At 47.1% G+C, this 20,923-nt stretch overlaps 1 protein-coding gene across 4 annotated transcripts in view; it reads left to right on the forward strand.

Annotated features, from left to right (window-relative positions):
- The window catches only part of LOC120050017 (UHRF1-binding protein 1-like), a 54,543-nt gene that overhangs the window by 5,203 nt on the left and 28,417 nt on the right, over positions 1-20,923 (forward strand). For all 4 annotated transcript variants that reach the window (XR_005477152.1, XM_038996601.1, XM_038996598.1 and 1 more), the window contains exons 2-13: positions 5,964-6,126; positions 8,296-8,334; positions 11,007-11,098; positions 11,294-11,483; positions 11,576-11,716; positions 12,721-12,888; positions 18,292-18,481; positions 18,733-18,816; positions 19,028-19,189; positions 19,910-20,019; positions 20,100-20,241; positions 20,521-20,717. Coding sequence is in view for 3 of the 4 variants with exons in the window: in XM_038996601.1 (XP_038852529.1) it covers positions 5,964-6,126; positions 8,296-8,334; positions 11,007-11,098; positions 11,294-11,483; positions 11,576-11,716; positions 12,721-12,888; positions 18,292-18,481; positions 18,733-18,816; positions 19,028-19,189; positions 19,910-20,019; positions 20,100-20,241; positions 20,521-20,717 (1,678 nt within the window). In the remaining variant the exon portion in view is untranslated. The remainder of the gene's footprint in view (positions 1-5,963; positions 6,127-8,295; positions 8,335-11,006; positions 11,099-11,293; positions 11,484-11,575; positions 11,717-12,720; positions 12,889-18,291; positions 18,482-18,732; positions 18,817-19,027; positions 19,190-19,909; positions 20,020-20,099; positions 20,242-20,520; positions 20,718-20,923) is intronic.

Genomic DNA, 20,923 nt, shown 5'->3' on the forward strand with positions numbered 1-20,923 from the left:
AGTGTACTTGATAGTGAAGAAGAAACCAATTGGAACACATGATATAAGGACATTAACTAGAAGACTTAAGACAGTATTTTCAAAATGGACGCGCCACTATCAAATCAGTTTGTGTCACGTGCGCTGTAGTCGACCTTACAGTGAAATGCTTACTTACAGGCTCTAACCAATAGTGCTAAAATGGTGATAGGTGAACAATATCCAATATACTAGTCCACTTCATGGAATAGACTCTGAAACAATAGGAAAACACTAACAGAAGGCAGTGTTGTGATAATGGCCACATGTTTAATAGAGTAAAGACATTGTTAGGAGCACACACGCCAACTCAATGAAGACCGTGTTGTCAGATTGGACACAAGCGTTGTACTTAGGCTTAATAAAATCAAGGCCATTACTCCAGCACCAGGGCAGGTTTCATTGGTCTATTTCCAGTGAGTTGTGAGAACAGAAACAGATCATCTGCAGTTAGATCATAGGTTCATCTAATCAAGTTGATTTTCTAATTTAATCTGAAGAATGGACTCACGCGCGCACACACACTTTCTATCTTTGCAGAGACTACTGAATTGAATAAGTTCTGCCAGGCGACTGGTTTATCCCTCAAAGAATAACCCAAATGTGTGTCTGTGTATCCTGAGGAAGGTTGCGCCAGACAAAGTGACCTTGTCATCCCTTGTTTAGATTGAGTCAGTCAAAGGTGGGGGATCTCCTGTGGGTCCGACGACAATACACACATCAGCAACGAACCGTGTGGCCAACCGAATGGCGCACACACAGGGCTCCGGAGCAATGTAATATTTATGGCTCTGATGGAGGCAGGGAGAAGGTTAGCCTTACAGGCCCCAATTACAAAACCTGTAGAGACCATGGCCAAAAGTTGTGTGTGTAATACAGACAAACACACACCAACACCAGCTATGACGGTGAAGAGTGGGTGAATCATGCTAATATAAATGAGGTGTATGGGTGTTAACCCTGGTGCCTTGGCTTAATTTAACCTGGCCTCGCCTAATACCTCAGCCACCTAATCATCCACCTCAATCCAGTTAGTCTCCTTCAACTTCTGTTGTAAAATAATTTATTTAATACCTCTACTCTAGGGCAGATTCTAACAATGTTTTAGGGTATTTTTACTGTCTTCTAATAATTTTTTGTCCCATTTGAGACTGAACAAAACAGCCAACAAAGATCAGCACACAATTTAGTCATGGAACATCTACAGTCGTGGCCAAAAGTTTTGAGAATGACAAATATTAATTTCCACAAAGTTTGCTGCTTCAGTATCTTTAGATATTTTTGTCAGATGTTACTATGGAATACTGAAGTATAATTACAAGCATGTCATAAGTGTCAAAGGCTTTTATTGACAATTACATGAAGTTGATGCAAGAGTCAATATTTGCAGTGTTGACCCTTCTTTTTCAAGACCTCTGCAATCCGCCCTGGCATGCTGTCAATTAACTTCTGGGCCACATCCTGACTGATGGCAGCCCATTCTTGCATAATCAATGCTTGGAGTTTGTCAGAATTTGTGGGGTTTTGTTTGTCCACCCGCCTCTTGAGGATTGACCACAAGTTCTCAATGGGATTAAGGTCTGGGGAGTTTCCTGGCCATGGATCCAAAATATCGATGTTTTGTTCCCCGAGCCACTTAGTTATCACTTTTGCCTTATGGCAAGGTGCTCCATCATGCTGGAAAAGGCATTGTTCGTTGCCAAACTGTTCCTGGATGGTTGGGAGAAGTTGCTCTCGGAGGATGTGTTGGTACCATTCTTTATTCATGGCTGTGTTCTTAGGCAAAATTGTGAGTGATCCCACTCCCCTTGGCTGAGAAGCAACCCCACACATGAATGTTCTCAGGATACTTTACTGCTTGTATGACACAGGACTGATGGTGGCGCTCACCTTGTCTTCTCCGGACAAGCTTTTTTCCGGCTGCCCCAAACAATCGGAAAGGGGATTCATCAGAAAAAATCACTTTACCCCAGTCCTCAGCAGTCCAATCCCTGTAACTTTTGCAGAATATCAGTCTGTCCCTGATGTTTGTCCTGGAGAGAAGTGGCTTCTTATGCTGCCCTTCTTGACACCAGGCCATCCTCCAAAAGTCTTAGCCTCACTGTGCGTGCAGATGCACTCACACCTGCCTGCTGCCATTCCCGAGCAAGCACTGTACTGGTGGTGCCCTGATCCTGCAGCTGAATCAACTTTAGGAGACGGTCCTGGCGCTTGCTGGACTTTCTTGGGTGCCCCGAAGCCTTCTTCACAACAATTGAACCGCTCTCCTTGAAGTTCTTGATGATCCGATAAATGGTTAATTTAGGTGCAATCTTACTGGCAGCAATATCCTTGCCTGTGAAGCCCTTTTTGTGCAAAGTAATGATGACGGCACGTGTTTCCTTGCAGGTAACCATGATTGACAGAGGAAGAACAATGATTCCAAGCACCACCCTCCTTTGGAAGCTTCAAGTCTGTTATTCAAACTCAATCAGCATGACAGGGTGATCTCCAGCCTTGTCCTCGTCAACACTCACACCTGTGTTAACGAGAGAATCACTGACATGTCAGCTGGTCCTTTTGTGGCATGTCTGAAATGCAGTGGAAATGTTTTTTGGGGATTCAGTTCATTTGCATGGCAATGAGGGACTTTGCAATTAATTGCAATTTCATCTGATCACTCTTCATAACATTCTGGAGTATATGCAAATTGCCATCATACAAACTGAGGCAGCAGACTTTGAAAATTAATATTTGTGTCATTCTCAACTTTTGGCCACGACTGTAGAACCCAGTCGGCAGAAAAGTAACCTACATTAGAAAAAGCTCAAAAAGATCTCCTAGAAAGGTTAGCCCATATAAGGGAACTACCTAAACAAAAGCTTGATCAGGAATGAGGTAGGTACAGGGGAAGTTTAATGAGCTGTTTCCAGTCATTCTGTGTGGGAGTGAGTGCGATAGGCCAGAGAAGCTGATCGGATCTTGCAACTTCCTTATGGCCACAGTCAGCAACACAACTGACCGAAGTATAAGAGTTCGCTGTACCAGAGCTCTCTCTCTCGCGCGCGCGCGTGTGTGTGTGTGGCCCGTTCACACTGTCCCTCTGCTCCGCACGCTCTGCTGAGAGTCTTGACTAGATGAATAATTACTAGAAAGGGAGTTGCTGCCCCAAATCACAGATCTAGGATCAACTTACCCTCCCCAATCCTAACCTCAACAGTTGGTTGAAGCGTGAAATCTGACCTCAGATCAGCGTGTAAGGGTTACTTCATCTTATTGTCTTCAATATGGTATAGCCTATGGGTTGTGATGTGGGACAAATGAATCATGCTATATACCAGGCCATCGGTTGTATCAGAGTTGTGAATCTGTCTAGCGGTTATTTAAATATTGGCTGAATGTTGCAGCACAGTTGGGAGCTTTTAGATCTAGTCCTATTTAAGAGCATGGTGCTTCTATCTATCTGTGCCAGATTAGCTGCCTGCCAACCAGGTAGCTAACAAGATTACAGCAGTCAAACTGTGGCAGTCTGCTTCAATAACATTTGTGTGTGTGTTGACAGTGTGTCGTCGTGCTTAGGTTGTGGTGTAATGTAGATCGATAAAATGAGAGTTAACGTAGTCAAACAGGCTGTATATGGACACACACACACTTGTGGTGTACGAACACACACAGGTTGTTGTGTGTAATGTGGATTGATAAAATCTGTCTGAGTTACTGGGAATTCTTTATCTGTAAACAGTAATTAAGACAATGACCTTTTGCCTGGTATGTGGGTGTTTGGCTAACTACTAACCACAAACTGTGTTAGGGAGTCTAGGGACTATGGCACAAGGTCATGGGCACAGTGTGTGTTGGAGCTTTGAGCGGGGCCTAGCGATGGAACCCACCCATGCGCATCCAGGACACACACTCATTGGCTGTGCTACCTCTGATGAAAGATACGAGTTGGGAAACCCTTACAGTTGAGACAGTGTGACCCTAAAGTTCACACACACCCGTGAGTACGGTTGTTTTAAGAGGCAGCAGACATGTCACTGTCTCCCTCTTTTCCAAGTCTGTAATTTGACTTTCAGCAGAACTCTATAATGTTCCATAACAGGCCTATAGGCCTACCTCATCTCTCTCTGTTTTACTATCTGGCCTCTCCTCTGGGTACTGGTATTTATTAGGTTCCCCATTAGCCGCTGAAAAAGCATCAGCTACTCTTCCTGGGGTCCACATGAAACATGACCTAGTACAGAACATTATTAGTCAAGGACTGAAATACATAAATTTAAAACATCCCACCTAGCCTACATATCAGTATATGCACAATATCTAGGTCTAATACATAGTACAGTGCAAATTACAATTCAAGATATGTATATAAAAAATGGTTGTCTCTCCACAGGCCCCTTTGTGCAGTTAGCTGTTCTTTTTATCTGTTTTTAATCCTAGCTTGAGTTACCTGGGGTGGCAGAGTTCCATGTAGTCATGACTATTTAACACTGTGTTTCCCAGCCTATGTTCTGGACCTGGGGACTTTGAAGAGACCTGATTGCATGTCTTGTGTTGTACCGATGAGTGTCCAAACTGTGTGCCAACTGCATGAACAGACAGTTCGGTACCTTCAACACATCACACCTCACACAAAGACCAATAGTGATGCAGTCAATCTATCCTCAATTTTGAGGCAGGAGAGATTGACGTGCATGTTACTGACATTCACCCTCCGTGTACATCTAAGTGCGATACGTGCTGCTTTGGTCTGAATCAACTGCAATTTATCTATGTCCTTTGCCACACATGACCACACAGCTGGGCAGTAGTCAAGGTGCAACAAAACTAGGGCCTGTAGGATCTGTCTGGACAGACCTCTTCTCATTTTAGCAACCATTGAGTCTATGTTTTGACCATGAAAGCTTGCTATCTAGGGTTACACCCAGCAGTTTAGTCTCCTCAACTTGCTCAATAGCCACATTATTCAATAATAGATTTAAACAAGGTTTAGTGTTGAGAGAGTAATTTCTCCCCAAAATTATGCTTTTAGTTTTGATATTTTGCACCAGCCTATTGCTAGTTACCAATTCTAAAACTGACTGGAGATCAATGTTAAGAGTGTCAGTTATTTATTTTACTGTTGTAGCCGACGTGTATACTGTTGAGTCGTCATCGTACATTGACACACAGGCCTTATTCAAGGTCAGTGGAAGGTCATTTGTAAAAACAGAAAACAATGGCCCTAGCAGGCTGCCCTGCGGTACACCACACTGAAATTAATTTGAATGAGATAGGCTTCCATTAACGAAAACCCTCTGAGTTTTATTAAATAGGTAACTCTCAGTCCATAATAAGGCAGATGATGCAAATCGATAACACCTATGTTTTTTTCAGCAATAGGTTATGATCAATGACATCAAAAGCTGCACTGAAGTCTAACAAAACAGTTCCCACTATCTTCTTAATATCAATTTCTTTCAGCTAAACATCAGTCATTTGTCAGTGCCGAGCATGTTGAGTGCTCTTCCCAATAAGCATGCAGAAAGTCTGTTGTTAATTAGTTTTCTGTAAAATAACTTTAATTGATCAACAAAAAAATCCAAAAGTTTGCTCACCACTTTTAACAGGCTGATTTGGTTGGCTCCCTTGTCTCTTCCAGACTATCCCTCTCTCTTCTGTCTTTCTTTCCTTGTCCATTATCTTTCTTGTCCGATGAGTGTCCGAACTGTGTGCCAACTGCCTTTATTTTTCTCTCTTCTCCCTGGTGGTGAGGGAGAGAGGGGGACTGTACTCTAATGAATTGTGCCAATAAAGACAGGTTAAATGCAATTCTCTCTCCTATCTTAAGCTTAGTCTCTCCCTCTCAAAAGCAAGGGTGTCTTGTATTTGTAGTTATGATGATGTATGTTAAGGGCTTCTTTCCTTGATGTTGAATGAATAACAACAATACTAATTTCCCCCTCTCCTTCCTCCTCCCCCTGCAGGTTTGCTAAGAACCTGTCCCCAGACAAGATCAACCTGAGCACGTTGAAGGGCGAGGGCCAGCTCACCAACCTGGAGCTGGATGAGGAGGTTCTGCAGAGCATGTTGGACCTGCCCACCTGGCTGGCCATCAACAAAGTGGGCTGCAACAAGGCTGCCATCCGGGTAAGAGAGAGGGAGACATGCGCACACGCACCTGCACTCTGGGCAGTGCTTTCGCACTTTGTCCCGCTCCTCAGATGGACCCCACCATCTTAGTCCATATTTTACTGTCTGCTACCTCATCTCTCTCCCCCTGCCCACCCTCTCTCACCCCAATCTCACTCTCTCCCACTCTCTTTCATTCTCCTTTGTCTCCATCGTAATGATAGCGGTGGATATAGAAGTGCACTGAGAGGAACTGTGTGTGTGAATGTCTGTATGCGCACATCATCTGACACTCGCTGGAGTGAATGGAGCAGCATAACAACAAACTCTGTTACTCAGGTCTCTACTACCAGCATTCTCCTTCCTCTTCTGAAACCCCCTCTGTTTTCTTTGCGCTAATGATTCTCTCTTGTATTTTATCTCTGCTGTCTCGGAACTTCATTTTATCCCTGTCTCATGACCTTCCCTTTTACATAGCAGGCAATATATTCTAACAAGTAGAGTGGGGAGCCGCCCAGCGATGAAACTGTGAAAGGATAAAGTTTTGTCTTCTGAAATTGCCTCAAGTTAAGTCTGTCTGGCTGTTTTCCTAGACGAGGCCCATTGAGTGTCACTAACTTAGCTTTATTGATGTGTCACACTTGCTGTGCATTGTCCTTGGTGCAATGCTGCAGTCGTAATAGCCCAATCATTGAGGTAATGCGTGCTTGCATGCGCGTCTGTGTACCTGGTCTTCGGTGGCCATGCTCTTCCTCTGCTGAGCAGACTTGTCCATGGCCTCGCTGAGTGACTTGGCGTACTGGACCATGGCTTTGAGCTGGGAGTCAGTCAGCACCCACAGCAGGTCATCTAGGATCAGGATCAGCTTAGAGGCCACCACGTTAGTCCTTGGCGTTTTGCCAGTGCGTCACAGAGTTCTGGTCATCTAGCCAATAGGAACAGTGAAATAGTGGGCTTGGGCCCACTTAGCCGGGGAGGACCAGTGGGCTTGGGCCCACTTAGCCGGGGAGGACCAGTGGGCTTGGGCCCACTTAGCCGGGGAGGACCAGTGGGCTTGGGCCCACTTAGCCGGGGAGGACCAGTGGGCTTGGGCCCACTTAGCCGGGGAGGACCAGTGGGCTTGGGCCCACTTAGCCGGGGAGGACCAGTGGGCTTGGGCCCACTTAGCCGGGGAGGACCAGTGGGCTTGGGCCCACTTAGCCGGGGAGGACCAGTGGGCTTGGGCCCACTTAGCCGGGGAGGACCAGTGGGCTTGGGCCCACTTAGCCGGGGAGGACCAGTGGGCTTGGGCCCACTTAGCCGGGGAGGACCAGTGGGCTTGGGCCAAGAGGAACCTGCAGCTAATAGCTCCCACTGATCTAGAGAGAAAAAGAGGGTGTGTGTGAGTCCCCCAGCTGTAGTTTAACTCCTCTAACTCTTAGGCTATAGAAGAGATCACTCTCTCTGTCTGATTTAGATGCCAACACGCATACAGTTGCGCACACCATCTTCTGTTACAATACACATGCCCATCCTCATTGGAGCGGACACACACAAACCCACAACTCAGGCACCCAAAAACTGTTCATTTCCTTGTCTAAATCTCTGCTCCAACCTCACCTACAGGTGCAGGCTCTGCTAAACCATTTCAGTACAATGACTGAAGAAGTCAAATACAGTTTTAGTGTAGTAATTCAATTAGCGCCACTTATCTAAATATTTATTTCAGTGTTTATAGCCTTTTAACGGGGAGTCACTCGTGGGGGAAGATGAACATGCCCAAATCTGCAGATTACTCTTTGGCGTAAAAGCTATTTGATTTGACACGGGCATGATTAAGCGGGTCCGCTCAGAGGGATTAGTGTAGTTTGGGGAGGAGTGGAATGTGCTGGCACTCTGACTGCTTCTCTAGACTGTCTCCTTGATTCATTCTCTTGGAGCGGCCCAATTCCATTCATTTCAGCTGATTTACATTCACAGCGATTACATTTATTTCAGGAATAGACACATTCATATGTATTTCAGAAAAATATATAAGGAATATGGGACTATTTAGCACATAGGTTAAATACAAGAAAATATGATCATATTTTGGCTGTGCCGATGTTGTTGGGCCGACTAGATTGCAGGTGTATGATATTGAACCAATATTACTGTCACTTATCTGAGTATGACTGCCTGACTCTAATTCCTTGTCTTCATTGACAGATCCCATGGACCAAGCTGAAGACCCACCCCATCTCTCTGGTAAGTCCCGCCCTCTTCCCCCTATTGCTGACACGTTACAACTGTTTTAGCCACTTGTTCCCCCCCCTAAAAAAAAAAAGGCACGTAACATCATGGGCAAATAAGGTGACTGAGGATTGTGTTGTATGACGCAAGGAACCAAAATAACCTTCATTATTATCACTGGTATTGAGAAATGGAAGGCTGCTGCTCTCTGATCCCATGTATTATACACCATCTCCTGCCGTTGTGGCCTTGAGCAAGGCACCTAACTCCCCACAAAGTAAAATACTGCCCTGATAGCCTACTGTATAAAACATGTGCTCTGTCAACCCTCCATCTGGAGAGCTACTGTATAAAACACGTGCTCCGTCAACCCTCCATCTGGAGAGCTACTGTATAAAACACGTGCTCCGTCAACCCTCCATCTGGAGAGCTACTGTATAAAACACGTGCTCCGTCAACCCTCCATCTGGAGAGCTACTGTATAAAACACGTGCTCCGTCAACCCTCCATCTGGAGAGCTACTGTATAAAACACGTGCTCCGTCAACCCTCCATCTGGAGAGCTACTGGGAGTGCAGTTTGTTTAGAACAAAAATGTTTACCCTTTTTTCTCCCCTATTTTGATTTTGTCTCATCGCTGCAACTCCCCAACGTGCTCGGGAGGCGAAGGTCGAGTCATGCGTCCCCCCCGAAACACATTTGTGGCCTGCTGGAGGTCATTTTGCAGGGCTCTGGCAGTGCTCCTCCTGCTCAAAGGCGGAGGTAGCGGTCCTGCTGCTGGGTTGTTGCCCTCCTACAGTCTCTTCCACGTCTCCTGATGTACTGGCCTGTCTCCTGGTAGCGCCTCCATGCTCTGGACACTACGCTGACAGACACAGCAAACCTTCTTGCCACAGCTCGCATTGATGTGCCATCCTGGATGAGCTGCACTACCTGAGCCACTTGTGTGGGTTGTAGACTCCGTCTCATGCTACCACTAGAGTGAGAGCACCGCCAGCATTCAAAAGTGACCAAAACATCAGCCAGGAAGCATAGGAACTGAGAAGTGGTCTGTGGTCACCACCTGCAGAATCACTCCTTTATTGGGGGTGTCTTGCTAATTGCCTATAATTTCCACCTTTTGTCTATTCCATTTGCACAACAGCATGTGAAATTTATTGTCAATCAGTGTTGCTTCCTAAGTGGACAGTTTGATTTCACAGAAGTGTGATTGACTTGGAGTTACATTGTGTTGTTTAAGTGTTCCCTTTATTTTTTTGAGCAGTGTATTTAAAATAGTCAGAATTACATGGCCAGTATTGAATAGAGGAGAATCCAAGCCAATTTTGTGCGTTTGTGACTGTTTTTCACTTGGAGTATGCAGCACTGGTTTCATCAACTATGCACCTGTATCAACTGTGTGTCGGCCATTTGCGGTTATACACAAGTGCCGGTGGAAAGTTATTTTAGGACATCGGACATGACAATGACATTAATACATGCTAATAGCTAACTAGCGAGATAACCAGACAAACTACAATATGTTTTGAATTGGCCATCTACACTGAACAAAAATATAAACAACATGTTAAGTGTTGGTTTCATGAGCTGAAAAAAGTATACATTTTTACATCCCTGTTAGTGAGCATTTCTCCTTTGCATATCAAGAAGCTGATTAACAGCATGCTCATTACACAGGTGCACCTTTTGCTAGGGACAATAAAAGGCCACAGATGTCTTAAGTTTTGAGGGAGCGTACAATTGGCATGTTGACTGCAGGAATGTCCACCAGAGCTGTTGGCAGAGAATTGACTGTTCATTTCCATACCATAAGCTGCCTTCAACGTCGTTTTAGAGAATTTGGCAGTACTTCCAACCGGCCTCACAACCTCAGACCACGTGTAACCACGCCAGCCCAAGACCTCCACATCCGGGTTCTTCACCTGCGGGATCGTCTGCCTGTAATAAAGCCATTTTGTTGGGAAAAACTCATTCTGATTGGCTGGGCTTGGCTTCCCAATGGGCGGGCCTATCCCCACCCATGGTTCTGCCCCTGCCCAGTCATGTGAAATCCATAGATTAGGACCTAATGAATTTATTTCAATTGACTAATTTCCTGATTGTTGCATCTTGCCTTTTATATTTTTGTTCAGTATAGTTAACCAGACACACTACACTGTTATTATTTTACCTGCTGCACAAATGCCCCTCTCTCTCTCTCCCCCCTCTGGCAACGGCCCACTGGCACACGCAAGTGATGTGAACACCATGACTTTTCTAGGATTTGCATTGCTGACAAAAAATGAGCTATAACTGGGCAAATAAATCATTAATTAGCAATAAATATCAACAAATGTGCAAACGGGTATGTTCGCTTTGATCTCAAAAACACATCTCGTGACATTTGATTGAAAGACCCGCACGTGCCTGTCAATAAAGGCCTACAATAATTCTCCTCTGAAGTGCTCTGCAGAGATTGAGGCCAGTGTGCTACACACTATCTGGATGACACTCATCCACTTCTGATGGGAGTAGCCTCATTGTGCAAAAATCCCAAACCTTTTTTTATTTTCTTGTCCATTCCAACTTAATCTATGTTCTTCATGTCCGACAATTTTTTTTACTTGCACGGGCAAGCAGACAACCGTTAATGTCTAGCCCTGGTGTGTGTGTGTGTGTGTGGTAATCGTCTGCATCTCTGTCTCCCAGACCCTGGACAAGGTGGTAATGGAGATGAGCACCTGTGATGAGCCCCGCCCTCCCAACGGCCCATCTCCCATAGCAACGGCCTCGGGGCAAAGGTGGGAGCTGGCTCTCTTTTTCTCCCCCCCTTTCAGAGAGTAGTTGTGTGTGCATGAGTGAGTAAGTGTGTGGTGTTTGTCTGCCTGTCCACGTGCGATGGGGCTGAAAAATACTTTACTAAAAAACACCTGCATTCAGTTCATCCAAATCCAGCCTTCAATTGCCTACCTCCTCCTCTTCCCCCACTCCCCCAGTGAGTATGGCTTTGCTGAGAAGGTGGTGGAGGGCATCTCTCTGTCCATCAACTCCATCGTGGTGAAGATCAGTGCCAAGGCGTTCAACGCCTCCTTTGAGTTGAGCCAGCTGCAGGTCTACTCCGTCAACACCAGCTGGAGCCTGTCAGACCTCCGCTTCACACGCATACAGGACCCACACAGAGGAGAGGTGGGTGCACTGCATACACACATGGCATGGAAGTGTGTGTAACCACGGTAACCCAGTGTGTGTGTAACCATGGCTACCTGTGCGTCCCTCAGATCCTGACGTTTAAGGAGATCAGCTGGCAGATGATCCGCATCGAGGCGGACGCCATCCAGAGTGCCCAGAACGAGATGCTGAGTGCCCCCATCCGCCTGATCACCAACCAGTCCAAGATCAGAGTCACCCTGAAGAGACGGGTACAATACGCCACACACATGCAGACATGCGGGCAAGGAAACACATACACACACTTGGGTGCAAACACACACACACACCCGCCTCATCACCAACCAGTCCAAGATTAGATGTCACTCTGAAGAGGCCGGTAGGACGCACACACAGCACACTGATACACACTGACCCGAAATCAGTGGCACTCTGAAGAGACTGGTAGGACACACACTACACATACGACACAGTCACACGCACACACATCCGCCTCATCACCAACCAGTCCAAGATCAGTTGCTCTCAAGAGACGGGTACGACACACACACACACGGCGCAGTCACACACGCACTCAGAACAGTCCTTGGTCTAATAGAATAGAGAACACTGTGGGTCAACAGCCTGCAGAATCAGCTTCAGTAAACAGATCTTTATCTCACACACCAGCAATCCCTGCAGCCACTGTGTGTTTAAACAGATAAGTGTGTGTGGGTTGTATGCACACTCCTTTGTCTGTGTGTGTGAAAACAAAGATGTACCAGATGACTGTGTGCTGAGTATGTACTTTCTCCAGTCAGTCATGGATATGGAGTGTCTGTTTTCTCCAGTCAGTCAATCAGTCAGTCATGGATATGGAGTGTCTGTTTTCTCCAGTCAGTCAGTCATGGATATGGAGTGTCTGTTTTCTCCAGTCAGTCAGTCAGTCAGTCAGTCATGGATATGGAGTGTCTGTTTTCTCTAGTCTGATGACTTTTATTAGATCACCCATTGATGAATGCACCTTTTGAATAACACTGTTTTGGTTCAACACAAGAAGTAATGTGTGTATCTTCAGATGAAGGACTGAAATGTGGTGTGTCTGTATCCTGTATGTATAAAGCATGTGGTGTGTATGTGTGTCTGTATCCTGTATGTATTAAGCATGTGGTGTGTGTGTGTGGTCTATATATAATGAGTATTAATGTTTGTCTTTTGTAATGAGTATTAATGTCTTTTGTATGTAATAATCTATGTAGAATGTGTTTATCTCCAGTCCAAGGACTGTAAAGTGGTGGCCTCTAAGCTGATCCTGATCCTAGATGACCTGCTGTGGGTGCTGACTGACTCCCAGCTCAAAGCCATGGTCCAGTACGCCAAGTCACTCAGCGAGGCCATGGACAAGTCTGCTCAGCAGAGGAAGAGCATGGCCACCGAGGACCAGGTACACACGTATGCAGGCGCACGTAGGCAAGGACACACACACGCTCACTCACGTAGGCAGGTAGACACACACGTGCTCACACAGGCCAAGAAACGCACACAGGTAGGCAGACACATATACACACACACACACACACACACACACACACACACTTACTTAACTGAAGCAGCTAGCTATGAGCTCAGTCACTCCTCTCTGTCAGACAGACCTACAGTGGAGAAATGATTTGCCCCAGTCGTGTAACCTTCTGTCCACACTTAGAGTAGATGCCAAAATCTTTCTCTCCCTCCCTCTTTCTTCCCCCCCATCTCTCTCGCTCTGTTATGGTCTGGTAATTAGTCCTTGTGCTCCAGGAAAGGATGTTTGGTTCTCTCTGTGCGGTCCCTCTGCCATATGGCCTCTCACTCCCTGGTCTCTCGCTCCCTGGTCTCTCGCTCCCTGGTCTCTCGCTCCCTGGTCTCTCGCTCCCTGGTCTCTCGCTCCCTGCGCTCTCGCTCCCTGGTCTCTCGCTCCCTGCGCTCTCGCTCCCTGCGCTCTCGCTCGCTGCGCTCTCGCTCGCTGCGCTCTCGCTCGCTGCGCTCTCGCTCGCTGCGCTCTCGCTCCATTATTCATGTACTGGCTCAAACTGGGCTTTGAGCATTCTGACCTACATGTGGCAGGCTATGCCATCTGCTGGTGAGAATGAGCACTGCACACTCCTTCACTGATAAAAATCTTATCAATTTGTGTCTGTGCCAAATACAACAGGTGTAGACCTTATCGTGAAATGCTTACTTACAAGCCCTTAACCAACAATGTAGTTCAAGAAATAGTTAAGAAAATATTTACTTTATTTTTTACTTTTGTTTATTTAGTAACACAATAAAATATCAATTCCGAGGCTATATACAGGGGGTACCGGTACTGAGTCAATGTGCGGGTGTACAGGTTAGTCGAGTTAGTGAAAAACAAAGTGGTCGTCTATGTAAATAGTCCAGGTGGCCATTTGATTAATTGTTCAGCAGTCTTATGGCTTGGGGGTAGAAGCTGTTAAGGAGTCTTTTGGACCTAGACTTAGTGCTCCTGTACTGCTTGCCATGCGTGTAGCAGAGAGAACAGTCTATGACTTCGGTGACTGGAGTCTTTGACCATTTTTTTGGCCTTCCTCTGACACCATCGAGTGGCGTACTGCATTAGCATCGAATACCCCCCGCGATATGCAACTTTTCAGGGAAGTTAGGAACCAATACATACAGGCATTTGGGAAAGCGAAAGGTTTGTTTTTTCAAACAGAAATTTGCATCCTGTAGCACAAACTCCAAAAAGTTTTGGGACACTGTAAAGTCCATGAATAATAAGAGCACCTCCTCCCAGCTGCCCACTGCACTGAGGCTAGGAAACACTGTCACCACTGATAAAGCCACCAAAATTGAGAATTTCAGTAAGCATTTTTCTACGGCTGGCCATGCTTTCCGCCTGGCTACCCCTACCCCGGTCAACAGCCCTCAACCCCCCCACAGCAACTTATCCAAGCCTCCCCCATTTCTCCTTCACCCAAATCCAGATAGCTGATGTTCTGAAAGCGCTGCAAAATCTGGACCCCTACAAATCAGCCGGGCTAGACAATCTGGACCCTCTCTTTCTAAAATTATCCGCCGCAATTGTTGCAACCCCTATTACTAGCCTGTTCAACCATCTTTCGTATCATCTGAGAGCCCCAAAGATTGGGAAGCTGTCGCGGTTATCCCCCTCTTCAAAGGGGGAGACACTCTAGACCCAAACTGTTACAGACCTATATCTATCCTACCCTGCCTTTCTAAGGTCTTCGAAAGCCAAGTTAACAAACAGATCACCGACCATTTCAAATCCCACCGTACCTTCTCCGCTATGCAATCTGGTTTCCGAGCTGGTCATGGGTGCACCTCAGCCACGCTCAAGGTCCTAAGCGATATAACCGCCATCGATAAGAGAAAATACTGTGCAGCTGTATTCATCGACCTGGCCAAGGCTTTCGACTCTGTCAATTACCACATTCTTATCGGCAGACTCAACAGCCTTGGTTTCTCAAATGACTGCCTCGCCTGGTTCACCAACTACTTCTCAGATAGAGTTCAGTGTGTCAAATCGGCGGGCCTGTTGTCTGGACCTCTTGCAGTCTATGGGGGTACCGCAGGGTTCAATTCTCTGGCTAACTCTCTTCTCTGTATACATCAATGATGTCGCTCTTGCTGCTGGTGATTCTCTGATCCACCTCTACGCAGATGACGCCATTCTGTATACTTCTGGCTCTTCGTTGGACACTGTGTTAACTAACCTCCAGATGAGCTTCAATGCCATACAACTCTCCTTCCGTGGCCTCCAACTGCTCTTAAATACAAGTAAAACTAAATGCATGCTCTTCAACCGATCGCTGCCCGCCCGTCCAGCATCACTACTCTGGACGGTTCTGACTTGGAATATGTGGACAACTACAAATACCTAGGTGTCTGGTTAGACAGAATTAAATCTGGAATCCAAAATTAAATCTGGAATCGGCTTCCTATTTCGCAACAAATCATCCTTCACTCATGCTGCCAAACATACCCTCGTAAAACGGACTCTCCTACCGATCCTCGACTTCGGCGATGTCATTTACAAAATAGCCTCCAACACTCTACTCAGACTGCATCCAATTTGCTATCACAGTGCCATCCGTTTTGTCACCAAAGCCCCATATGCTACCCACAACTGCGACCTGTATGCTGTCGTTGGCTGGACCTCGCTACATATTCGTCGCCAAACACACTGGCTCCAGGTCATATGTAAGTCTTTGCTAGGTAAAGCTCCACCTTATCTCAGCTCACTGGTCACCATAGCAGCACTCACTTGTAGCACGCGCTCCAGCAGGTATATTTCACTGGTCACCCCCAAAGCCAATTCCTCCTTTGGCCACCTTTCCTTCCAGTTCTCTGCTGCCAATGACTGGAACGAATTTCAAAAATCACTGAAGCTGGAGACTCATATCTCCCTCACTAACTTTAAGCACCAGCTGTCAGAGCAGCTCACAGATCACTGCCCCTGTACATAGCTCATCTGTAAATTGCCCATCCAACTACCTCATCCCCATACTGTTATTTTTTTGCTCCTTTGCACCCCAGTATATCTACTTGCACATTCATCTTCTGCACATCTTTCACTCCGGTGTTTAATTGCTAAATTGTAATTATTTTGCCACTATGGACTATTTGTTGCCTTACCTCCCTTATCTTACCTCATTTGCGCACACTGTATATAGACTTTTCAGTTGTGTTATTGACTGTTTGTTTATTCCATGTGTAACTCTGTTTGTGTCGAACTGCTTTGCTTTATCTTGGCCAGGTCGCGGTTGTAAGTGAGAACTTGTTCTCAATTGGCCTACCTGGTTAAATTAAGGTAAAATAGAAAATTAATTAAATAAATATAGGTATTGGATGGCAGAAAGCTTGGCCCCAGTGATGTATTGGGTCGTACGCACCACCCTCTGTAGCGCCTTACTGTCGGATGCCAAGCAGTTGCCATACCAGGCGGTGATGCAACCGGGCAGGATGCTCTCGAGGGTGCATCTGTAGAACTTTTAGAGGATCTAGGGACCCATGCCAAATCTTTTCAGTCTCCTGAGGGGGAAAGGTGTTGTCATGCCCTCTTCACGACTGTCTTGGTGTGTTTGGACCATGATAGTTTGTTGGTGATGTGGACACCAAGGAACTTGAAGCTCTCAACCTGCTCCACTACAGCCCCATCGATGTGAATGGGGGCGTGTTCGGCCCTCCTTTTCCTGTAGTCTACGATCACCTCCTTTGTCTTGCTCACGTTGAGGGAGAGGTTGTTGTCCTGGCACCACACTGCCAGGTCTCTGACCTACTCCCTATAGGCTGTCTCATCGTTGTCGGGGATCAGGCCTACCACTCGTCATCGGCAAACTTAATGATGGTGTTGGAGTCGTGCTTGGCCACGCAGTCGTGTGTGAACAAGGAGTACAGGAGGGGACTAAGCACGCACCACTGAGGGGCCACCCTGTTGAGGATCAGCATGGCAGATGTGTTGTTGCTTACCCTTACCACCTGAGGGTGGCCCGTCAGGAAGTCCAGGTTCCAGAGGTGTTTATTCCCAGGGTCCTTAGCTTAGTGATGAGCTTCGTAGGCACTTTGGTGTTGAACGCTGAGCTGTAGTCAATGAACAGCATTTTCACAGGTGTCCCTTTTGTCCAGGTGGGAAAGGGCAGTGTGGATTGAGATTGCATCATCTGCGTAGCTGTTGGGGCGGTATGCGAATTGGAGTGGGTCTAGGGTTTCCGGGATGCTGTTGTGAGCCCATGACCAGCCTTTCAAAGCACTTCATGGCTACCGACGTGAGTGCTACGGTAGTCATTTAGGCAGGTTACCTTCGCTTTCTTGGGCACAGGGACTATGGTGGTCTGCTTGAAACATGTAGGTATTACAGACTCGGTCAGGGAGAGGTTGAAAATGTCAGTGAAGACACTTGCCAGTTGGTCAGCGCATGCTCGTAGTACACGTCCTGGTAATCCGTCTGGCCTTGCAGCCTTGTGAATGTTGACCTGAGATCACACAGTCGTCCGGAATAGCTGGCGCGCTCATGCATGCTTAGGTGTTGCATGCTTCAAAGCGAGCATAGAAGGTATTTAGCTTGTCTGGTAGGCTCGCGTCACTGGGCAGCTCTCGGTGGTGCTTCCCTTTTGTAGTCTATAATAGTTTGCAAGCCCTGCCGTATCCGACAAGCGTCAGAGCCCCGGTGTAATAGGATTCAATCTTATTCCTGTATTGACGCTTTGCCTTTTTGATGGTTCGTCTGAGGGCATTGTCGGATTTCTTATAAGCGTTCGGATTAGTTTCCTGCTCCTTGAAAGCGGCAGCTCTAGCCTTTAGCTCGGTGCAGATGTTGCCTGTAATCCGTGGCTTCTGGTTGGGATATGGTCTCGAGTGGAGATCATCCATCTTATTTTCCAGTGATTGCACGTTGGCCAATAGAAAGGATGGCAGAGGTGGGCTACCCACTTGCCAACAAATTCTCACAAGGCACCCTGATCTCCTCCCCCTGCATTTCTGTCTGTTCTTCATGCGAATGACAGGGATTTGGGCCTGGTCTTAGAGAAGCAGTATATCCTTTGTGTCGGGCTCATAAAATAAAAAAAGTCTTTGTCCATTTGTGTCTCTGCATCTCCATATGTCTCTGTGCCGGTGTCTGCATCTGTGTCTGCATCTGTGTCTGCATCTGTGTCTGCGTCTGTGTCTGCGTCTGTGTCTGCGTCTGTGTCTGCGTCTGTGTCTGCGTCTGTGTCTGCGTCTGTGTCTGCGTCTGTGTCTGCGTCTGCGTCTGCGTCTGCATCTGCGTCTGCATCTGTGTCTGCATCTGTGTCTGTAGTTTTTATGGTCTCTGGTCTGTATCCAGGAGTCGTCGGCGCCCCCCTCAGCCCAGCAGATGCGTAGCCAGCAGGTGTCGTCGTCAGGCACAGCGGCTGACCAGAGCGCCACCATGGCTAATCTGTTCGCTGCCTTCGACGTGTGTGAGACCTCCCACCACCTGCAGATTACACACCTCGACCTGCACATCTGTGACGACATACACGCCAAGGACAGAGGTACACACACACACACAGACGTATGACACGTGTACACACACACAGAGCACATAGACACGCCAGCTAATACACACATACAAATGTAAAACACACATACCTCACACAAACTTCAGACAGATGTTTGACCGACTGTCTGATACCTACACATCAAGTTGGGCTCTGACGCACATTGGACCTTTGTGTGTTACCTTAACTTCTGCCTCCTTCCCTCCCTCCATGCATCCCTCCTTCCCTCCCAACCCTCTCTCCAGTGATCAATAAGAGGATAACTGGTGGGGCCATGCAGCTCTCCTTCAGTCACATTACCCTGGACTACTACCCCTCCCACAGAGCAGGTAGACACCACCACATCCTATACACAACCTCCCTCCAACTGCCACACAGCTGATGGGAGTAATAGTGAACTTTCAACTCTCTCAACACCACAAAATATGTATTTTTTTCTGTCTGTATACCATCTCTATTAGTGACGAGTAGGTACTTAGACAACGGTTTCTCCCTCGTCTCTTGCTTTTTGTCCTCTCCCCTTCATCTCTCTGTCTCCAGGTGAGAGTTGTCTCCACTGGATGCAGTACAGTGAGGCCACTAAGGCCAGGGAGGGCTGGGCCAGCAGTCTACTGGAGGAGTTCAAGTCTAATGTGGAGATGTTGAAGACCGCCAAGAGAGACCGGGAGGGCCTGGCCAACTGTCACACCTCACCACAGCACGGTAAACAAAAGAGCAGCACAGTCACACACACACACAGAGTACTGTAAACACGCACACAGACACACACCTTCCCTCAATGTGATTGAAACATAGTAATCCAATAAAGGTGTGTGTTGGAGCATTTGTCCTGATTCACTTTTTATTCAACAACTATACAAATCTGTCCCAGCAGCCCATGAAGAGTGATGTTGGTTAGACAGTTGACATTCAACTGAACTAGAATACACTTGATGTCATTAAGTGGGTAATTTTTAGAAGAGCCCCTAGAGTTGGAATTAAGTGAAGTGTTGGTTTCCCTAGCATCACACTGCCTAGTCACTCTGAGTTCTGTGTCCCCCCTCTCCAGTGTCCAGGTATCCCTCCAGTGTCTCCAGTGTTAGGGACAGTGTGTATGGTCCTGTAGGGCAGGAAGTGACAGGAAGAGGAAGAATAGTGGTGGTTAGGGGGCCAGACGACCTACCCCCGGGGTGGGTGCGGGCACGAGCCATGGTACGAGCGAGGGCACGGGGGCGGGCACAGTGCTGCTTCTCATGCCTAGAGCCAGGTACCCCCCTAACCGATGGTGTGCGCACGCGGTGTGCGGTGATACACACCTTTGAGATGACGTCAGAGTGTGGCAGGTGGTCTGATTGGCTCTCTTTTTCTCTCTCCCCCCTCTATCTCCTTATTCTCCCTACCATCCTTTCTCTCCCTCCCCCTCTCTTCACCTCTCCTTTCTAGGTAAGATCAGTACTAGTTCTACCAGTATCCTCAGTTCTCCCCAGACCCCCAAGACGCAGCTCCTGTCCAGCTCCATTGTCCTCAGGATAGCTGACTTCAGCATCTACCAGGTCAGCACACGCACACAGTTGACGTGCCTATCTGATCCACCCACTTTGCGTACTGAGCTCATCCCGTGTGTGTGTATCAGGTGTCCACAGCAGACCAGCGTCGCTCCAGCCCTAAGGCCATGATCTCCTGTAATAAGAAGTCCCTGTACCTCCCTCCTGAGATGCCTGCCATCCACGCCGAGTTCACCGAATACTACTTCCCTGACGGAAAGGACTACCCCAGTAAGATTGGTTCCTACATTCAGTTCCTAGTTTTTGGTTCCTAGACCCTCATCCTACAGGGTGTACAGGTTTTATTCCAGCCTAGCGCTAACTCACCTGATTGAACTGTTTGTGAATCGGGTGTGTTTGTGCTGAGGGAAAGGTGAATGCATTAGTGCGTCACCTCTCTTCTCTTCCCCCTCCTCACATTTCTAGTTTCCAACCTCTATTCTCTTCCCCGCTCTCCTGCAGTCCCTTGCATTGATTATTATATAATCTTCTCTTCCCCACCTCCTGCAGTCCCTTGCCCCAACCTGTTTGTGCAGCTGAATGCGCTGCAGCTGGTGCTGGACCCCAGGAGCCTGGTGTGGTGCAACCTGTTTGCGCTGGACCTGAGGCAGAGCCTGGAACAGTTCATGGAGCTCTACAAGCTCAATGACGAGGAACAGAAGCCTGACGAGCACATCGACATCAGGGTGGACGGACTAATGCTCAAGGTAGAGGACAGAAAGGACACACACCCACACACTCTGTCATGATGTTATGTCGCTGTTCAAATCACACACACTCATATTCAGTACTTGGACACTTTGATTCAGTCATTTGAGAAATGCAAACGCTACCATAGCTGTGAAAAAAGCCCTTGAAAAGGTCAACACACTCCATTTCTGTAAGAGCATAGTCTTTACATTTCAACAGATTG

The sequence above is a fragment of the Salvelinus namaycush genome, chromosome 6, assembly GCF_016432855.1.
Source record: "Salvelinus namaycush isolate Seneca chromosome 6, SaNama_1.0, whole genome shotgun sequence".
Lineage (NCBI taxonomy): Eukaryota > Metazoa > Chordata > Actinopteri > Salmoniformes > Salmonidae > Salvelinus > Salvelinus namaycush.